At 38.2% G+C, this 22,672-nt stretch overlaps 1 protein-coding gene across 2 annotated transcripts in view; it reads right to left on the bottom strand.

Annotated features, from left to right (window-relative positions):
• The window catches only part of GRID2 (glutamate ionotropic receptor delta type subunit 2), a 731,038-nt gene that overhangs the window by 279,308 nt on the left and 429,058 nt on the right, over positions 1 to 22,672 (bottom strand). For both annotated transcript variants that reach the window (XR_005828679.1, XM_040599440.1), the window contains exon 4: positions 16,116 to 16,321. Coding sequence is in view for 1 of the 2 variants with exons in the window: in XM_040599440.1 (XP_040455374.1) it covers positions 16,116 to 16,321 (206 nt within the window). In the remaining variant the exon portion in view is untranslated. The remainder of the gene's footprint in view (positions 1 to 16,115; positions 16,322 to 22,672) is intronic.

A 22,672-nucleotide genomic window follows, 5' to 3' on the forward strand; every position in this document is an offset into this window, starting at 1 on the left:
AAGACATTAAAAAGAGATAAATATATACAAAAGAGCAGTCAAAAGAAGAAAATGCTCTACAATGGAAACTATACAAATTGCATTGAAATATAAACTACATCAGGTGTTCATAATGTACGCAAACTATGGAAATACATTTATTTTGAATCTTCACTTAAATTGATCCTCAACAATCATTAATTTTCCTTGCCTTTCATTGACTCTTTCCACTTAAGTGTTTCTGCAGCAGAGTACCTCAACAGAAAAGTAACTTTTCACATCAAGCAATATTACTTCCAAGCCCTACGAGGGGATGCACATTTGCATCAGGCTTAAAACTGTATTTCACACTCTTACTACATACATGCATATTTGAACTTAAATTTAATCCTGTCAAACTTATTTTAAAATCCAAACAAAATGTTTGTCAAAACTGAAAACAGCTCCAATAATGTCTCCCCGAGGAATTCTCTGCCTTTATTCCTCTTCTCCCAAGGGAAAGCATTATGCAATTGAGACACAATTTTTATCCCTATTTTTTGTAATGTACATTAGAAGTATCAAAAAACCTTGCTTATATATATCTTTTTAGTATTGTACAAGCTTAACAAAAAATTTCTTGAGGTAACAGTAACAGTTATACCCTAGGGAAAACCACTGTGCTGATAGACAGACAATATACTGTGAAGTCTCTGCTTTGGCTGTTTGATATAACAAATATAGCGAACAGAAATGACAATGGGAGATTAATTTTTGATTTTGGATTAAAATAAACATTCAGTTGATTTCATATGTTCTTAATACTGTTTTCTGAAATTAAATCTCAACTCGTCTCTCTCAGATCTCCAGACTAGAAAAAAAAGTAATATAGCACAAATAAATGCATCTGTAAGTTACCAGATTTCACCCTCCATTTCATTACTAGTTCTTTCACTGAACTTCTGTACTATTAGTACATATATTATATGTAAGTTTTCTTATGGCAAAATAGCTGTAAGAAACCAGATCCTTTCTTCTAACTATCAGTTTACTTTAGACCTCAGGCCTAAAAAGGCACTTTTATTTTTTTCTTCAGTTGATCATTTCTCACTGATAATGGACAGAAGTCAGATAATGGCACTGATTTCTGGATCTGTCAGCAATCTTGACATGGTTCATCAAGTTTCCCACGGTTCATCTCCATGGGAAATGGCAAACGTAGAGAATATAGCATGAGGGGTTTGTATTTTCACACTCTTTAGGACTGATTAGACAGCTGGGATGGGAAAGTGGCAGTACGCTATGGGATCTCTCGCCCTGTTCTGCCTCCTCTCTTGTTCAACGTGCGTGTGGTGGACCCAGCTGCACTTTAGCCTAAGTCTGCCAACTAGTTCAAAGACAGCATGTAGCATTCTGTGTCCTCTTTGAGCACTAGTTTGATAGTCTACTTGGATTCACTGTTGCAATCCTAATTAGGATCCTCAGTAATGGCAGGCTGGAAGCCACTATCTAAATAAGATTTAAATGAAGATTGATGAAATGGACAATGAAAAAGTACTTTCAGCCCAAACTTAGCAGCTGACAATATGGATACTTAAATGCCCCAATATGAATGCCTTAACAGCAAAGACAGTAGCGTTCTCTCTGTAATGAAAGACCCATGACCTCAATACACCAGGCTGAAATGTAAAGCGCTAGGCTTGGAAGTAAACTTGAAACCTAGTCAGGAGAAAAGCAGCATGAAAAATGTCATGTAACTCTGCAGAGGATGTTGATATTTGAAAATTTGGTTTTATTCCACCTTGGAATAATTTTTAAATTCTATGAAAGAGATTTCAGAGCCAAGGCTATCAGGTAGTCTGCCTGACAATCTTGGAACCACAGATCATAAGAAACTTAAATTTTCTCATGGAAAAGAACACTTAGCTGGCTTCAGTCAGGATCTGAGCTCTTAAAGTCAATGAAGTTTTTCCAACATTTAACTCATTTACAGAACATAAACAACAGGCCTTATTCATTAAATAGTGTTTTCAACAGCAGCATACTGCTGGCATGATTTCTGCATTACGAATACACTTTTTGGCTTATACATGTGTTAGACAAATATATGTGAAACAGTATATAAATAAAACATGTTTTTATTTTATAATTATTAATTTCCACCTCCTAAAATTATGGCAAACTGTACAAAAAATATTAAAAAATCAACTAAGCACAAATCAGATCCATATTTATATTGCTACTATGAGGATGTGCCAAAGAACTAACAGGGGATATGAAGTGTGCTTTAATTTACACATTTTAACTGTAAATTTTAACCAGCTGGTAGGTGTGTTTTGCAGGCTCTTCTCTTTGCTGATCTGCAAAATACAGAAAGGCTCTGTGACTCAGCTTTTCCAACTCTAGTTAATGCTTTTAGCTCCAAGGAGCACAGTTCAAACCTGGCTGATATTTATCACACACTGGTTTTTCAAAGTTGTCCAATTTAGAGTCTGACAGACAACCACATTGGTAAAGAGCTGAGCACACACCACCTACCCTCCAGGCTACCATCTAACTTCACCTGAGACCAAACCACCGGAGCATTCAGAGAACCAGATCTTCACTGAGAAGGCAAAAATGACTCAAATATTTTATAACCCACAGAATGGTCTATGGCTGGACTGACACATTGAATCACACTCTGAAGGGGACTAGGAGCTACTGTACAGCTCAGGTTTGAAGAGCTCATATCAATTTGAACAGGTAAAGAGATGGAAAGTTATACTTTGCCGTTGACAGAACATCAAAGCACCTGGAAAAGTTATGACCCAAAGTACCCTGAGGCTTCCACAGAGCATATCTTTCCATGTTATCACCTGGGGATGCTGAAGACTCCATAGGACCCAGCTGCAAGGCTGTCTGTGAAGCAGGAATTCTGTAGGCCCCACAAACCCTCTCTCCTGAGAGAGGAAAATTTCAGTACTACAGTGCTTATTTATGGAAAACATATCCATCTCTGTGTCTTGGTTTCAGCTGGGATAGAGTTAATTTTCTTCTTAGTAGTTAGTACAGTGCTGTGTTTTAGCTCTGATGTGAGAACAATGTTGATGGGACACTGATGTTTTTAGTTGTTGCTGGGTGATGTTTATATTAAATCAAAGACTTTTTTGGTTTCTTGGGCCCTGGCAGCGAGAGGGCTGGAGGGGCACAGGAAATTGGGAGGGGACACAGCCAGGGCAGGTGACCTAAGCTAGACAAAGAGGTGTTCCATACCATATGACGTCATGTTGAGCATATAAACTGGGGGAAGAAGGAGGAAGATGAAGACATCTGTCATTATGGCGTTTGTCTTCCCAAGTCACCATTACACGTGACGGAGCCCTGCCTTCCTGGGGATGGCTGAACACCTGCCTGCCCATGGGAAGTGGTGAATGAATTCTTTGCTTTGCTTGCATGATGGCTTTTGCTTTACCTATTAAATTGTTCTTATCTCAACCCTTGAGTTTTACATCACTTTCCGATTCTCCTCCCCATCGCTCTGGGTGAGGGGGAGTGAGCAAGTGGCTGTGTGGTATTTGGTTGACGGCTGGGGTTAAACCACAACACTCTGAAAGCTGCAAGGGCTTTCAGGATGCTCTCTTTGTTCATATACATGCAGACAATTCAAATGTGAACTCTGTTTTAAACAGATCCCACATGAAAAGCTTTCATTCCTCAGAGCATCTCAAAATGCCAAGTATGTTGTTTTTGAAAGTCCCAGTTTAAATTAGAGCTTGTGGGAAGTTGCTTTCATCATTGGTTGATTAAAACTAGAGAAAGCTTGATTCATGCACTTCACTTTCCCTTTTCCTTCTCCTACTTCCCCTCAGCACATCTCACTTCTTATTCAATACAAAAAATGGCAAATAACATATGTAATAACTTCTGGCATTTTTTCCCTGCTATAATCCCACAAAGAAATGCTTAGTTACACAATGAGTATTAGTGTACTTCCCTAAGCTAAGTCAAGCTGGCACTGCCTGAAGGTCTTATTGTGACCTGTCTCCCAAGTACCTGAGGAGGAGTTTAAAGGAGTCCCTGCTCTGGTGCCTCTATAACTAAATGAATGTTTTATGAAACCACTTTAAGGCTACTTCATTTACTGAATTCCTAAAGAAAGCTGACAAAAATTTATCTCTTCATTTAATCTCTTCTGAATTTGTGTCCATCTAACTCCTCAGTAATGCCGGTTCAGAAGCCAGATAACTCACAAAGGACTGAACAAAACCAACTACTTTCCTTTTTTAACCCAGCAGGCCAACAGTATAATCTTGCAAATTTCCTTTTCCTCTTTTTCTTTCTCCTAGTATTTTCATGTCCAGCCATTGCTTTTTAAATTAATTTGAGCTGAAAATGAATGAGTAGCAGTAGGAGTTTATGTTATTTGCTCTGAAATACAGGAACTTCCGTAAGATAAAAATATTTGTCTATCTTAAGATAAACATTGATTTCCTTCCTTAGCAAATCTCATGTGGTTCTCAAGATTATGTTTCAAGAAGCCCCAACAGTCTGGAGTATGGTATCACTTTTCAGACTTTGTTTCAGAAAATTATAGAATCGCAGAGTGGTTTGGGTTAGAAGGGACCCTTAACAATCATCTAGTCCAACCCACATTGACCACCTCTTCAAGGTTCAGGTTCATTGGTATCACAACTAGTGCCAGAGCTAACTGATGGCTCACCACTGAACACGCCAGCAGCAAAAAGGATGCAATCTTAATTCCAAAGAAGAGCACTCATCAAATTTGTGGCAAGTTCTGTCCTAGAGAATCCTGAAGAGGTAACACCACATTATGTACTAGCTACTTTTTCATGTCACCGTGTATTTTTCATTCATCAGAGGACAAATATTCTGTCAGATTGCACCACAGAATCTGGTCTCAGAACGCTTAATGTTACCAACACTCCCAAAACAAGTTTGCCTAACACACATCTTAGTACTTGAATAATTACTTTTTCATGAGCAATAATTAGAGAGGTCTATGTTTTTTTCACTGCAGAATTTGGGTTTATCAAAAGCTTCAGCAGTGCTGACTGGCTAGTCACTTGTAAGTAAAGATAAAATGAATGAACCCTCCAAGGAAGCATGGGGCTCTTGCTAAAACATAGGGACCCTAGTATGGATGACATAAAACCCCCATAGATAACAGGTTGTAACAAAATAAAAAGGATACTTTTTGCATCTGTTCTCACAACCAGCAAAAGCAGCTGTTATTATCATTCATGGAAATTCTGAGATGAATCACAACAATTAATTTTCCATTTGAAATGAGAGCATGCAGGACACACCCCCCACCCCCCACCCCCCCACCCCCAAATATTTTGAAACCATTTATAAATAAACTAAATGATACAAGTCCTAACCAGGGAAAAATCACGTGGGGAAGTGAGAAACTAATATTGCCTAAAGCTAAAATCAGCTCTTGATATCAGCGGTCCACAACTCCTTACACTCTGTGGAGATGACAAAGTCAGCTACTGGCTGCTAGATACTTCCAATATAGAAGAAATTATTTTAAAACAGTCTTCAAAAGTAATACTGTTGATTATGAAGTGTCCACAAAAGCAAGCTGAAACTTAAGGTACCCATCATTATAGCAATTGTTTCTAATTGTGTATTAAGTATTTGTATTAATTTGCAGATAATTATCCAATTTGGTTGAATAAATTTGAAAAGAAAGAATTTAAGTTGACACAAAGATTAAATGCCAAAACTGTCACAGTCAGAATACAACTACAACATGCATACTGAAAAAAGGAGAGGAAACATGGGAGACTCTGCTCAGCTACATTTCATAAGCAAACTACCTTCAAACACTATGAAAGAGGTGATAGAGCATAAACTATCTTTATCTTAGAGCAAACTAATGAAATAGCTTCATTAGTGCCACCAGGAATGTTTTTTAAAACAGAAGAAATGATGACTAGTGGTTCTCTTCATTTCAATCTAACAGACTGACAAAATGATTTAGATATTAATTGATTCTGAGTTAATTAATTGTGCTTCAGGTTTAGAAAGATTCAATACTGAATTTTCATTGTATAAGAAATTGGTTACATTTCAGGGATACCTAGGTAAGCTAAAGCACTGGCTATACTTCTGTTTACTGCTGGGAAGGAAGGAGGCAGAACAGTTCTGCCAGTCAGGCAACATGACTTTGGAGGAAGAATTGGATTTGAAATAGTTTTGTCAGATCTTATCTCCAGTTTAAGTTAATCCTCTCTAGCTGTCATTTTATTTCAAAAAGACACCCATCCTGTGGCAGTCAATTGCATATTAGTTTTGCAGATATTCAGAGGGGGCTTTTATAACACCTACGTGAATCAGCCACCCTCAGTTCTGTGGAAAACACATACTTTAATACACAGACTGTCCCTGCCAATGTGTATATAATAGCTTTGTTTCATTGAAGTGCTTTATATTTATTTACTTATTCTGTTTGGCTGGTTGAAGCAATTTGCTCCCTATAGGAAGACATTTGCGTCTCAAGAGGAAAACACGGAGGTGTTTATAGTAAAGCTATAAAAGCAGGGAGGAAGGATAAGCAGTAACCAAGACTATCAGATCCAGTTAAAATTGCTGGTGTAACAACAGGATAATATAATTAATATGATAGCAATTTAAGAAAGCAGAAGAAAGAACAGCCAACACAAATAGAAGAAGAAAAGAATTATTACATCTTTAAAGATCATGCGAAGTCAGCCTGTCAGTTATTTCAGTCCAGAAAACAGCATACCTAGCAAGATCCTGAGGAAGAGAATGTCAATGACTGAGTCATTAAAAGCCATGTAGAGTAACAGAAAGAAATTTATAGGAAAGCATAAACAGTTGTCTGCACAACAGCAAATATTGTAAGTTTCTCAGAAAGTACGTAGTACATCTTCTACGCAGTACTTAATCACTAAAGCTCCTCCCACACTAGCAGTTTAACTATTGTTTTTATAAACATTTGCAATAAATTACTTATGGAACTAAAGAGTTGTACTTAGTCATGAAACAGCATTCCATGTTACAGGTTGGAATAGAAAGAGAATTAAGAATAGAAGAAGAGATCTACAAGCTCATTAGTTCCAAAATTCAAAGAGGAGAGTAGGTTCAAATCCAGAATACTGGTCAAAGTAAGGTATTTTTCTTGTTTCATTATACTACATGATGAAAAACTTGTAGAACTACAAAAAAATATGATAGCACTGTACTATCTTCTGTACTGATGACAAGACAGAGCAATTATAGTTATGCATAGTCATGCATACATCAATATAGTAACTATGTAGACATTTTTTATTAACAAAGTAAGGTTTGGTTTTATGAACAAAATAATACGCTACAGATTTTGCTGTTGACACCAGAGAAATAGACTTGGATCACATCTCAGAATTGTGCTGCCCTCTGGCATCAGCTAGAAACGAGCATCATCTGAATATCCATCTATAATAAATAACACATCACTAAACACAATGAAGACAAAAAGAAGAAAACCCAGAAAGGAGAAAAATGCACAGATATGCTGTGGTTTTCTTTTGTTGCAAAATACACAAATGCTCTGGTTCATATCGGCTTTGGACACAAACTTCAATGACAATCTCCTTATACCACCATCACCACTGTAAAGAATGAAACGCATAGACAACCATGGTACCATCCACAGGATATATTGATCCCACCAGACCTGTAATATCAGGCAGGCTTTTGTCTCACTTTTCACATCGCAAGCATATGAGGCATGGTTGATAGTAAGATGAGCATGCCCATATCCTGCTTTTCCTCAGCTGCTGTTATTAGCAACCTTAATTAAAAACCAAAACCAACATGCAGCCAACACAAGTGTGCCAACCTTAATTGTCAGGAAAAACAAAGTACAGCCCTATTTTTAAAATTCGTACCAGTGCAAAGGACCTGCTGATGGACACCAGCTCCTCTTTTTCTAGGGCTAGACCATTTGTGTTGGGATAGATTTCCCATAATGTTTCTTCTTCCTTTTAGATACTAAAATAAACCACTTTAGCTACAGTGAGCGCTGCATTCTGCCCCAAGAACACCAACACTACATTGTGAACCTGAATTTTACTCTCCTCCTGATACCTACCTGAAAATACAGGACCAGGAAGGATTGCTTTAGGTTACAGTCACAGTAACGATGCACATAAGACAAATCCCTTTGAAGCTGACTTATTTCACCAGTGAGACTTACTTTCCTCTTTCATTTTTCTGTAACTAAAATGTTTTATCTTTGAACCTTTGCCCTATGTTCAACAAGTGCATGTAAAATCTATACTAACATCACTTTGTTCATCAAGCATTGGAAAATAACAGGAATTTTCACATCCAATCATTCAGCCATCAGCTGGATGGCCTGTACTCAAGGCTGCAAGAGCACAAAACGTCAAGGAGTTAGACTAAATGATAAATCCAGGAACTTTATCAGATTTTAGCTGAAAGATAAAGCCTAGACTCCACCAAGATCCCCATTTCCCCTTCTTGCAGGTTACAAAAAAAAGTCAGCAAAGAGTCTTTTCTGCTACATGTAAAGGGTGAAAGTTTCAACTTATTCAGCATTCTGAATATGTTTTCTAAACATCCCTTTACTACAGATTTGGAAGATGTTATGAAGTAAAAAATCCTTTAAGCTTCTAGCTCGGTTTGCAGCTACAAATTCAGTGTTTAACACAGGAGAAAATCAAAAAAAGATGTAGTTCATTAGATTGTCATTAACAACAGCATATTACAGCAGAGCATGCTGAATGGGATTTATTCCACCACAGACTATGACATAGGAGAACAGACTCAAAAAAGGCAAGTACGCTCTACAGGAGAGTGCAGGTCTAAAAAGCTTACTCTTAAGAAAAAAAAAAAGGTGAAAAAGATGACCTTAAAGATTAGAGCAAACAGTCACTGACATTGCAAGTTCTGATTTTAGCCTCTCGAGACCATCTCTCCTGGACAAATTTGAGTGTAACCAACGTATACACTTATGATAAAATGATAAGAAAAGGAGATAAAAGTAGCAGTAGGCAAGTTCATATGTCTACTGCTGATTCTTCACCTTCATCACTGCCCCTGCTTCATCAGTTGTTGCCTTTAGAGACTTCAGACTTGCATTTTATGTAAAAAGATGTCCTGCTTTCAGCTGCAACAGGGTTATTTTCTTCTTAGTAGCTGGTACAATGCTGTGTTTTGGATCAAGTATGAGAATAATATTGATAACACACTGATGGTTTTGGTTGTTGCTAACTAATGTTTATACTAAGTCAAGGACTCTTTAGTGTCTCAGGCTTTCCCATCCAGAAGGCTGGAGGGGCTCAAGAAACTGGGAAGGGACACAGCCAGGACAGCTGACCCAAACTAGCCAAAGGGCTATTCCATACCATAGAATGTCATGATGAGTATATAAACTGGGGGGAGCTGCCTGGGGTCTGCCGACTGCTGCTTGGGGACTGGCTGAGCATTAATCAGGTGGTGGTAAGTAACTGTATTGTGCGTTACTTTTCTTTCCCTTTTGGATCTTATTCCTCTCTCTCCCCTTCTCACCACTACTATTATTATTATTATTGTTGTTGTTATTATAATATTTTACTGTATCTCAATTATTAAATTGTTCTTACCTCAACACACAAGTTTTACTTTTTTCCCAAAACTCCTTCCCATTCCTCTAGGGTGTGAGTGAGCGAGTGGCTGCCTGGTACTTGGTTGCTGCCTTGGGTTAAACCACGACAGCACAATTGTTTAAAGATTCCTGGAGATTGTGAATAAACTCACAAAGATAAACTCTGAAGGAAATAATTCTTCATGTCTGCATGATGGAAAAATTACCCTTTCCACTATTATTAGCATCAACTACCTACCAGCTATTAGCTACTACTATATTCAATAGTACCCAGAAAATTATGACATACATACTAAAGTGATAAACCATCAAGTCACCCCTCATCCTAATGGGAAATCCAACAGGCTTCCCATGAGACCTGCGGATGATTTTCCAGTCTATCACTGGATCACTTCATCACTGCTGAATTCAACTGACAAATCCTTTCTTCTGCTATCTCTGTGTTGCCTTGAAAAGAAGGTGGTCTTCAGACAGTAAAGCTCATTTAAAAAAATAAAATCCAGAGTGGGTTTTAGAGATGGTAGATGAATACGCTTTTACTTTTGCAGAAAACATATGGATGTACACACAAAAATGTTTCTATTTAGCTCTTATGCACTATACACAGGTAGGCAGGCATTACTCGTTTTGTCAAGTGAAGACATGTGACTAACACATTCAGAAGTCACATAGCACATGCACAGCAGAAGAGAATCTAGCTTTCCTAAATCCCAATTTGATGCTAAGTCCTGAGACTGGCAGCCCATGGCACACACGTAAAAGGCAAATCAGCATATTTTATATGACAGAAGATCAAAAGCTCAGATTTACAAGATTTTAAAGATGCAGCTATGGAAAACAGTAGCTAATAGCTGAGCTACAAACTCAGCTGTGCCACAAATAGAGGCAAGGTACCACCTAGCAAATGCACTTAAGGAATTCATTAGATGGGAATGTCTTCTCCAGAGCTGATTATGTGGACTTGATGCCTATCTGGAGTCTTCCACCTCTCCCTGTTATGTGTATTATCTGTCTACACCTGAGCAAAACACGCTGCTATCTGCTCCCACCAGAAACTACAGAATTTCTGTCACAGGTTTCAGTGGAAGTAGCACCCAAGTGCGTTAGATTCTTAACTCCTATTTTCAGCTGCATTTACTTCACCTCATGCCCGAATACCATGCTTTTGACTAAATAAAGAAAATTATCCCATCTTAATGAAAAGAAAAAGAAGAACAAACCAGCTAAATGTTATTGTAACATTCCTTAGGATACATGTAAAACCTGTAAGCACAGCACCACAAAATAAGGTAAAAAATAATAATAAAAAAATAATAAAAAAAGAGCTTCCATGAACTTTGGACACACAAAGGCTGAAAAAACTTTCTGGAAAAAAAGTTAAATAAACTTTCCTAATTCACAGCAAATAAGCTGTTTAAACAAGCCTGTTCAGAGTACTGTGTAACACTAAAGGCAAACCTGTGTCTTTAGATCTAAACGACCTGTGATCTGCTGCAGCATCAAATCTAAAGCTGAAATCTGGTACAATAACAACTATGTCACTATATGAAAAAACTGTATTTTTTCCTGATACTTATGTTTTAAATTACCTATTATTTTCAACAGAGGAATAATAATCAAATATAATAAAACCCAACTTGCCACCAGGAATAATCTCGTTTCACAGAATAAATACTACTTCTCGTTCTATTCACAATAACCTTTAGAAAAAGCACAGTGAAGGTTCAATAGTAGAAGGTATTTTAAAATTACATTTTCTCCTTAAACATTAACTTTTCTATCTCTGTTTCACTTGCCCACTACATGGCAAGAACTCCTCCTTTATACTTCCTTTATAGGTTTTATTCTATTTCCCCTGTCTGTTTTAACATTTTATTTATAAAGAATGTTTTTATTCATTAAAGTAGTAGTGTAGCTTGTCTTCATCCAAGGTAGCCTTATTTTAGTACTGTCTCACATTAGTCTAAGGTAAAAAAACCACAACATGTTACTTTTTAAAAAAAATGTGTAGTAGATTGTACTAGTGCCTAAAAGCTACATATTTTTAATTTTCTTTGAAAATGAATATAGACAAATAAAAAGGCACCTAGAAAGGTTGGTACAATAAGCATGTCTGCATACACACAGGACTTATTGCTACAATCCTTCCTAAAACACAAGAATTTCCATCTAAATAATAGCAGAAACTTCACTTTGAGGGTGACAGAGCCCTTGCACAGGCTGCCCAGAGAGGCTGTGGAGTCTCCTTGTCTGTAGACATTCAAAACCCACCTGGACACGATTCTGTGCAACCTGCTCTGCAGAGGGTTGGACTAGACGATCTCCAGAGATCCCTTAGAACTCAATTCTGTAATTCTGTGATTTGGCAGCTGCTAATTTTGTGGAGTTGAATATATATATTTAATAATTATAACCCAGTTCTGTGAGGCATGTGAGCTTAACAACTTCAAATATATGTTTAACAGTGAACATTTCCAATATCTCTAGCATAATTACTTGCATGCTTGAAGTCTTGATATTATGGGGCTTTGTAGCTTCAAGTTTATTTCAGAATGGAGCCTTTGGAATAATAATAAGTTAGCATTTTTTAATTACACAAAACATACAGTGTACAGTGAGCTGAAGAGCAGTACCCTCTCCAATCTAAGAACTGACAATGCTCACTACATTGACAGTTTGGAGTTGTCAAGTGTTCTCACAACAGCTTTGTTGACTGATACATGTTTCCAGTGCTCTGAAATTTGTTTTAGACAAACTGCTGAATCTCACTGCTGCAGTTAAAATGTGCTCTTACCTCTTTCTGTAAGAGGTCACTATTCCTGCAACAGAACCAAGAGAAGAGACCTAGTAAGGGGGGCAGCAAAGTATAGGGTCACATCTGCTGAGTTTACTGCTGGGATGGTAATCCCTCTGTCAAGGGGAAGAACTAACAGCTGGAGGTAGCAGTTTCTTCAGCTCCTAGACCAAGGTCTTCCAGAACTTTCCTGTCAAAACTCCAGCAAAATCCCTAACTGATGCTAGGGCTCTTTTACCCATGGCTTACTGTATTTTCCATGAAAGTCTTCCGCTAGTAGACATAATTTTCTTGTATATCTAAAAAAATGAATCAGCTGCATCATCCCTCCCTTGTAGTCTTATCAGGTCCTGGACTCTGCACAGAACACCACAGTCATATTTCTGCACACAGTTGATAAGGTAGTTTCCTTAGCTAAATGGAAATAATGTTGTAAGCAGAAACATATTGACAGCATTCTGGCGTCACTGAGGACACCTGGCTTGCTTCCTAAAGCCTTGTGTCTCAAAGTGACTTTGTTATCCGCAGAACCTCTGTTGCAACCTGAGTTTCCTGGCCTGTTCCTCCTCCTACCCAGCCTTCTCACACTTGGTTTTAGAAGCCCTGACTTTCCAAAACAGGTTCAACACAGGGGTGATTTCTCTCTTGCCTTCCCTAAAACTCTCCTACTGTTGCTTGGAGATGCCTTCCTGTCATGGCTGACATGCTGATAGAGAATTTCTTGCTCCAAAGAATCCTTGTTCTTTTGCTAAAGCACCAGGTGATATTTTTCCTCTTTTTTCTACTTTTGTTTTCTGCCACTTGACCCTGGAATTTTGCTCTCATGCTGAGCTGGCAAGGCCATCCTATTCCTTTTCCTTTTCTCTTGTATGGATTTTCATATCCTGGAAGTCCATCACAAATCAGAAGAACACATGCAAAAAACTCCCATCCCAAAACAAAAAGCTAACAAGTGGCATACAGTTCATGTCAGTCACCAGTGCTCTCAGGTAGCATAGCAATTTTTATGCAAGATGGTTGGTTCTGAGGTGCTTTCCAGTAACCACAAAAAGTTTCAGTGGGAATAATTTACTTCACCTGTGGGACCTGGGTGATTATTTAAGGGTACAGGAAGACCTAATCCTACTGAAAAAAACTGAACGATGTATGTTCAGTTCAGTTCACCGATATATGCCTGGCTAAGGATTTACCAAGATGCTGCCAGAAACTGATATGGGGAGAGGTCCCAGTCTCTGCTAGCTCCATACCACTGCACTACTTAGCCACATTTAATGTCACTATTTTAGCAGATTTTTTTCCATTCTGCCCCTCCATCCCCTGCTCAAAGCAATGAAAGACATTAGAGAACTAGGCTGGCCCCTCCCTCTTACTTTACATTAATCCTTTAGACATTAAGGAGAGATGCTGTGATACCTGCTTCCAAGTCTTGCTGCCTTTTCATGCCCCACAGAGGGAAAATTAACACATAATAGTTAAAGAGAAGATGAGTTTTATCTCCATAGCCAGAACACTTTATTTACATCTTAATCTCCATTTTCTTGAGTATGTAAGTGTAGATCTCACCTGTGCAAGCTCTAGAGATAGAAAAGCTGGAGAGAAAGAAGGGATCTAACATCAGAAAAGCAATGCTGCTTTAAAAAAGAAAAAAAAAAAAGGAAATTAAACTCCAAAATATTCTTACTTTAAAATAAGAATTTCAGAGAAGAAAGAAATTCTACCACAAGAAACCTCCGATTTACAGACTGCCTGTTTACACAGGCCAGTGTCTGACTATTTACCCTGGAAAACTTGTTACTTGCATAGTAATCAAGCCTGCGCTTACTACAGCTGTTGCAGAGTGAATGAACAATATTCTCAGCTAAACAATGAGGGGGTTCAGCCAACTCAGCCATCTGAAGGACCAAGCAGCAGAGACTATTTCAGGTCTGGGGAGGGAGGCTTAAAGCTGAATCCAACCATGCAGCTAAAAGCAGGAAAGCCATAAAAACCCCAAGGGCTTGTCTGCATATGTAGCTGTTTCTTATTAACTTAGTAAGGTTTACATGCTAAATTTACTAGGTTAGACTGAACTTTCAAGTTAAACTGGTCATGCACAAGGCACAGTCTCTGGAATAAGCATGTCCACACTTGAATTGTTTAGGAATATCTTAACCCATTGGCAGTCCATAGGCTTTATAGCTTCTTTAACCATGCAGTTCAGCTTCTGATTCAACTGCGAAATAACGGCTTTTAATATCCACTGGCAAAGCTATCCCAGCAAATTTCTCCTTGCATGGACACTGAGTGTTGGAGCGCAGTTATACAGTTCACTCCCTGCCACCAACAGAAAAAAAGTACAGCAGTAATCATACTTCTATTTGAGTAACTCTCCTATTGAGAGTCCTGCTGTCAGTTTTACTAGGCACACAATACACTCCAAATAAATGCTGTTATGCTGGCAAAACCTGTAAGGTAGCACCCGATGTGAGGCTCTCTCTTTGAACCCAACTCACAAAAGGTGATAATGACCTTTCCTGTTAGTCTTACAGCCTCCGGGAAAGAAAGAACTTTGGGAATCTTTTGTTGCTAGATTTTGTTTTGTGTTTGGTTTTGCATTGTTTTGGGGAGAAGAGGAGGATTGTGGGTTTGGTTTAATTGCTTTTTTCTTGGGGTTTGGTTGGTTTGGGTTTTGAGCAGCTAATGCCAAAGTGAGAACACTATAATAAACTGTTTACTTTTTTGACAACATGTACATGGCAACTTCAAAAGATGACATTGACTTTGTTATTATGCTTGCGTGTGTAAAAGTAAATTATAAGAAAGTGTATTTTTTAACAAAAGAATGTTTCTCTTTAGAAACAATACAGAAGTTTTGTTTCACTGAGTTATTGTAGTTAGAGCCCTGAACCCTGCTGCTTTTAGGTTGAAATGTTAAATATCTTACAATGCCACTTAAGAAAAATAAAACAATTGTGACTTGGGTGATGAAAACAGTGCAGAATAATCTAAAACATGCCCACAAATTGTTTACATCTTGTAAAGCACTGTAGACATTTGGATAGAGCAACAAAACCTCATTACTCAGAATTAGCAAGCTTCAGTGTATAATGAGAACAACAGAATGCCTATCCAAAAAAAAAAAAAAAGAGAAAAAAATTACAAAAAGAAAAAAATATGAACCCTCATTCTAATGTTCCCAAAAGGCATTCAGTTTTTATTTAAATACATAGCATAACTTTAGCCTATCCTCTTAAATTCTTCATTCAGATCCAAGCCTTCATAAATTCCTTTACCTTACTACTCAGTAGTACACGACAGATCATTATTAAATACTATTTTATACCAAAAATAAATGCCAATCAGGTAAACACATTTTATCAACAAATACACATTACATATAACTAAATAAAATTGTTGGTTATAAAGATTTTTTAGTGAGAGACACAATGAGCATGGAAATAGCCATACAATAGCCACAAGCTTCAAACAGAAGTTTAATGGCTAATTCTTCTGCATATTTCCCAAATGCTTTTGCTCACACAGAATGTAGTTATACCGTTCTGTATGCACATTTATGAGCATGAAAAAACACCCTTGTGCACGATGATCTTTGAAGAGAGAATATTTAAATTTTTAATTGGGGTTCTAGGTTTTTTTTTTTGTTTGATTGTTTTTATGAAGTCAAATAAGATAAATCTTTTGACAAACAGCTGCAGTCTTGGACAACAAAACAAGAAGTTACCAGTGATAAACACATACCTCTGTTATGAATGATTTGGCTGTTGAGGGGTTCATTATAAGAATAGCCCGTCTCAGAGTATCCCGATAGCGGTTCAGTTCTTCTATTCGCATAGTGGCAAAGAGCCCTGTGATCATTTTATTGATGTTGTTTTCTACTTTCTGCAGTGCTACATCCATTCCCTGTTGAGACACTTTGTCCAAAAACTCTTGTATTCCACGGATATCTAGGAAAATCACAAGCCAAATAAGATTTTAATTGGTAAGTAGAAAAAAGACACAAATAACTGTTCAATTCCTTTCACAGAAGTGTTTTGTTCAGTGCCAGGTATACCCCTGTGGGCTTTCACTTAATATTAATTGAATATCTTCCTGACCTATGTTCATGGCATTTCTTGAAACACTTAAACAGAGGAGAGAATAGCTATGTATCAGCTACTGTCCAAAAGAACCACTAGAAAACAAATGTAGAAACATTTCTAGCAACTTTCCTAATTTGGTCATTCAATCATCACACTTGTTCCTTATTTTTCTTAAAGCACTTTCACACTAAAATCCATAAAAAGCAATGAAGCTATGACTGTAACACTGTGCTTCTTTTGAGTGAAGGTTGTATGAGGGCAACAGAGGGAGAAAAAGGTAGGAAGCAAATAATTTCCTTTTGCAGGACTCAAAATTATGTTATCTACTGCAAGATTATGTAGCTTAATGTATCTAAGTCAAGCTTGAGCTGTTCACTTATCAGAAAGTCTTAATGTTGTTCTAAATTGCATAGCTATTTATTTCCTTCAAAACAAAGCACAAGCCAGATCTACAGTTGCAATGGTACTGCCTGCTTTCATCTGATATTGTTGCTACTGGCTGAATTTTAACAAGTTCTTCTGTAGGAAACTGCCCTAGTAGAGCTTTCTGACTCACTCTGAGTAAATCCTTTGTTAAAAACTACTTGGAAAGGAAAAATTGATCAGCAAAGCAGTCACTCTGTTCACCACCTACCTTTTAACATCTTTAATGTTTTCTAAACAAAAATGGCTGGGTAATCTCACATTGCGAAGCTACCTCAAGCCAATCCAAGCTTTTGAAAGGCCTTTTCCAGTACTGAATTCCACAAGAGTGAACAAAAAGCTTGTTTGATTTTTCCCCCTTCTTTTTTAAAGTGGTTTTATCTAAAACTTTAAGCTTAATATTTAAAATCATTTAATGACTTTGTAAGTCAGAGCAGGGTCTCCCGGACATCAGGAAAATCCTTCCAGTCTCAATGAGTCCTCACTGTCTGACCCTTACTCACCACTGCAGTTTCTCAATCTTTTTTCTGGAGCTAAGTCACCAGTTCCCTCATGAGACTTTTCTACCTGGCAGTCTCTTAGACCTTCTCTCCCAGAGGATGTTCAGCAGGACATCCTTCTTTCCCTGCTGGCACACCAGCCTCCTGCACACTCATCTGATCTCATTTAGAGGATCAAGACAAGACCTTAGAGACAACAAAACAGACACTAGTGATGGAAAAGGAAAACAAAGGAGAAAGGAAATAAGGAAACTATTAACTCAACAGAAAAAGGAATTTCTGAATAAATGTTTATTTGAAAATAATTGTTCCTCAGGTTTAGGAGGGAATTTGTGGTCAAAACCCACAAAAAATATTTCTCTCATTAAAATACTAAATCTGGTCTGCCCTAGGTGGGTGGTGCTCAATCCCATTCGTGGGGGATTGCAGTTCCTGCTGTGCTTCACTCCTACACCTCTGGTACTCTGTTAGTTCCTTGTCCTGATCACTCGTTTTCCAGGGGAACGGTCAGACCTGAGGCCAAAGACCGATCATGCATCGGTCTTCAGGGAACATCTTATATTTGAGAAAGCTTCCAATTAGATTTTCTCAACTGCTTGGCTACTCTGAGATCTTTCATCACCACTTATCATCTTCCCCTTCTCCTTGCCCTTCCTATGCAGAAGGAGGTGGGAAAGGTTGGAGGTGGGGTGTGTGGGGGAAGGCTTTAAGTAATCCTAGCATGGGATGAGTAAATATGGGATGAAAAATCTCAAAAGCATTCATATACTGCAAACACCTTAGATACAGTTTGCATGTGATGCAAGAAGCCAGGAAAAGGCTGGAAAACCAGACTGAAAGCAGACTGGAGGGATGCCTGAGCATGACAGACTAAATCCTAGAGATGTTACATGGACAGCCATAAACTACCAGGAAAGGGCTCTTGGCTGGCCCTTAGGATGGTCTGTTTTGCAAATGGTGCAAGTGACACCATGCTGGCAACATTGTGCTAACAGCTCAGGGTAACCCCAAGACAAACCACAGAACGTAGTGGAGAATGGAACTGTTGTTCACTTATTCAGGATTGCAGTATTTACCTTTTCATAGGGGTACACTGGCAAGTGATGGCTTTTAGAGCAACTGAAATTCATTTTAAGACCAGAGGAAATAATGAAAATAACTTCTTTTGAGAAAAATATTGTGAGGAAGTCTTCTAAAATCTGCCCCCCCCCCAACTGCCTAGACACCAGCACCTTCTGCTAGCCATCAAGAAAGCAGTGCTACCAGCACTCAGATGTGGTTAGTCCTGCAAACATGAGGCTAACATGGCCAGAGGTCCACGCTGCAGGGGGAGAATTATGTGACTCCCCTTCAGCGAAGCATCAGCAACATGACAGAGAAACCTGTGTGATACACCCTTGAAAATATTGTGGAAATTTCACACGTGGATTTAATATGGGAACTATGATGGTGAAAGTACAAGATCAATGCAACTAAGGTGTGGCTGGTAACCGTGGCAGAGGAGCGCTACTCAGCCCCAAGGGAGCCTAGCAGGAATACTCCAGCATCTAGACCTAATGGGACTTCAGGGAAGAGATGGAAATACCTGAGCTAGAAGTCTTTGTGTTGACTTTGCGGGAAAAACTATCAGAACTATAACTCAAGTTTTCCTCTTTTCCAAGCCAAGTGAATACTCTTCTTACTGAGCTATAATTTCAGAGTTCTGGGGGGCTCAACATACCCTGAAGTTTAAAGGTTCTGACAAACACAGGTGATCTTGATGCTCGACTTCAGGTTATGGCAAAATAAGCTATCTAAGAAGTTCTGAGTTTTACAGAAGTCCAGCAGCCCTATCAAGAAGATCTGAGGCTTAGACATTCACACCTTGATCTGCTTATTGTTGGCCACAAACAGCTGCATATGGAAATCAAAATTCAGTCTTTACATTAGGAAAAAAACTCTGCCTGTCTTCCCCAGCAAGAATGTACTAATTAGAGAGTATTAGAGATAGCCATCTTCCTCCAGCACCAGATTACCAAAATACTTCAAATTACAACGGTTTACAATCAAACAGTCCATGAAAATAATTCAGCAGGGTTAGTCTTGGAAGTTGGACAATCGGCAAGTTGGGTCTCTTGTCTAGAGCTCTAAAATACCATGAATTGGAATGAAATATTATTTTAGGCATTTAGGCTATTTCAGGCATTCAGCACTGCAACCCCATTCTTCAGACACTGCTGAAATACCAGCACAACTAAACACTTGAAGAATAGTTTAAACATGAATAAAATACATGCTTACCCTAAAAATAAACTTCCATAAGAGAATCAGATACTAATTACAGCTTCTATTTAATATCTAAATCAGGAAAATTAAATTCAATCTAATCAGAGATGTCAGAATTATTTTTTTTTGGCATTTTAAATATCAATTTAAGAAGCAACAAGATTACTTGAACTGCTACAAATACATCTAGTTTTATGCAAATAATAAAATAACTACTTTCCACTTTAACCCCTTCATTCTAAAGTTTCTGATGCTCACCCGCTCTGAGTTAGTCAACGTCCAGACAAATGAAATAAAAACTGAAGAAAACTGCCCAGTTGGAGTCAAAATTATTGAAGTACAAGGAACACATGAAGATAGGATCTAGATACACTATCAATATAGGGGGAACACTATCAATCAAGGGGAAAAGGTACTTAGGCTATAAGAACCCTTTAAAGTTCCATAGCATAAATCCATATATTCTTCTCCAACACCAGAAGAGGGTAAGCAGGAACCACCAAACAAAGTTTTATTTGTCCTTTCAAAACAAGAATATAATCTCCCTTGACCTGAATTTATAAACACACTGGAGTTATTAGCCGATATTCTGTATAATCTGTGTTGTCCCAGAAGCCAGATTATGGGATCAAATGGCTTTGTTTGCCATGAATATCCGCAAATGTAAACAACGAAACAATTATTCTTGAATCTTCACCAAATGAAGGGACAAAAGGCACAGAGGTCCAGTATTATTCTACAGTTCTACATTTATTAGGTGACTGTACCAACAGTATCATATCTATGTGATACACTTTTGGAAGAACAGCATGATTCTAATGGAAAAGATACCAAAGCAGGATTCATAAAACTTCTTTACTAATTCTGCCTTTGGCATTGATACAACAAAAAGCTGTGGGCAGGAAATAAATACAGACTTTGCTTATACCTCAGTTTACCCAGTAGAAGAATGGAGGCATTGGTGATGCTCACCTGCTGCTATGAAACAGCAGAGAGCACATAAAAAAACCCTGCTATTTAAATGCTATTTAAATAATGATGGTGCTTCCAATATTTCAGCAGCAAGTCACTAGCAATGATCATATTCAAAGCGTATGCCAAAGAACAGATGCTGCCACTGAATGGGCAGCATTATCTTTCCTGCGTGGATTGTCTCAAAGTGGCACATATCCACACTGCACTCTGGAATAATCTTTCTAATACGTAAACTCCTTCTGCAGAAAAATCTGGCAAGCAACCTGTGGTACAGATGGCTCTGCTGCGGAGACACAGGACTGTTCATGTCTGGAACACAGGTGTTTCTTGCCCTGAATTTGCTAGCCAACCTGTTGCCCAGCCAGAAGACGCATTTCTATTTTTAATTTAAATCAGATGAGTCACAGTAATTTCCAGAAATGCAGAAGAGCTGCCCATTATCACCAATATTAATTATCTTCCTTACTGATAAAAGCCAAAGTTACCACATAGAGACAAACCAATGCAAGAGCCAAAGCTGCTATCTCCTCTCCTGACTCCGTGTCACTATTAGTTAGCATTACATTTTCTGTTTTTTCACCGTATAGCCATCACTTCCACTCTACACATTCATGCACAAGAACATAGAATCATTCTGCAGTCAAATACTCTGCATCAGATGTAGGGTTAAGCCAGGCTGGAAATTTAAAAGAGATATTACCAAACATTCTCTTTTTCACCAAACTTGTAGCTGATTTAAGATATTGTGAAGTCAGCTTGCAAAGTCTAATAAACAAAGAGGAAGGCAAGCAAAATTTATCAAGGACTCTTGGAAATTACCTTCCCTGTCTACCCATACATAACCATGCCACCACAAGGCAGACATCCATAGGAAGGTCTTATGCTCTGCACTGCTGGTGCACAGAAGGTCCAGCACTGGACACACTAGACTAGCTGCAGCTACAGCTAAATTTTATGTGTAGAGCATCCTGCATGGGCAACCGCAAGGCCCATGGCCTCCTAAACTCTGAGGATCTGCCTGATTATATTCAAATGGAGTTAACTCAGCGTAACACCACTCATGACAAGATCTGAATTCAGGTGCCAGCCTTACCACAGACTTGTTGTCACTGAGTCAGTTACTACGGACCTGTCCTAAGAAAGAACTTAGAAAATAAAGTATAAGTCAAATCAAAGTGCAAGCACCTAAACTCACATTGTCTTTTCATTGAATAATATTTTTGATACTGGAGAAACCGCAACAAACAGGTATCTTACATGGTGTTACAGAGCATGCTCAGTGCAGAGTTAAGCGCACTTCACAGACTACAGCTCCTATATCTAAATCACCTTAAATGACCAGCCTGGCAGGAGCAGTCAGACCTCATCTAACACAAACAATAGCACTATTTAATGGAAAGCTCGGTCGTTCTGTGGCAGAAAATGTGCCCAGCCAGGTGACAGGGAAAAGAAGTCAGTATTTTCAGAAGATCAGGAGGATTTAAAATCTGTGGCTTTCCTTGTCACCAGATATAGAAGAAACTTTCTTTGCTTTCTTTTCATTGAGGTCTCTACACTGTATATAAGAAGATTCCTGACTTCCATGTCTTGATTTTAAGACAAAAAATAAAACATGGTTCTTTCACAAGGTATTATTTTAGTCACTGGATCAGATGTTCCTCTCACTTCTTTGCTCTCTCTGGTCCTGTGTCACTTCCCTTTGCTATCTCAGTTCCAATGCAGAAGAACAATTTCAGAGGGAGCAAATCTCCTACTCCATCTTGGGGAAAGCTTAATGATCAGGACATTGTAGAAGAAAATACGCCAGGGTTCAGGCATCTCATATAGGAAAACCAGTATGTATATGCAGTGAAGATTTTATAAAATCAGGACATTGTAGAAGAAAATACGCCAGGGTTCAAGCACCTCATATAGGAAAACCAGTATGTATATGCAATGAAGATTTTATAAGCTGTACAAAATGAACAAAAAGTATAAACAACTCACATGCTAAGTACTTCTTATACCCTTATTATAAATGAGAAATCTACAAGTTAGAAGTAGATGTAAAGTT

This window comes from Falco naumanni, chromosome 1 (genome assembly GCF_017639655.2).
Source record: "Falco naumanni isolate bFalNau1 chromosome 1, bFalNau1.pat, whole genome shotgun sequence".
Classification (NCBI taxonomy): domain Eukaryota; kingdom Metazoa; phylum Chordata; class Aves; order Falconiformes; family Falconidae; genus Falco; species Falco naumanni.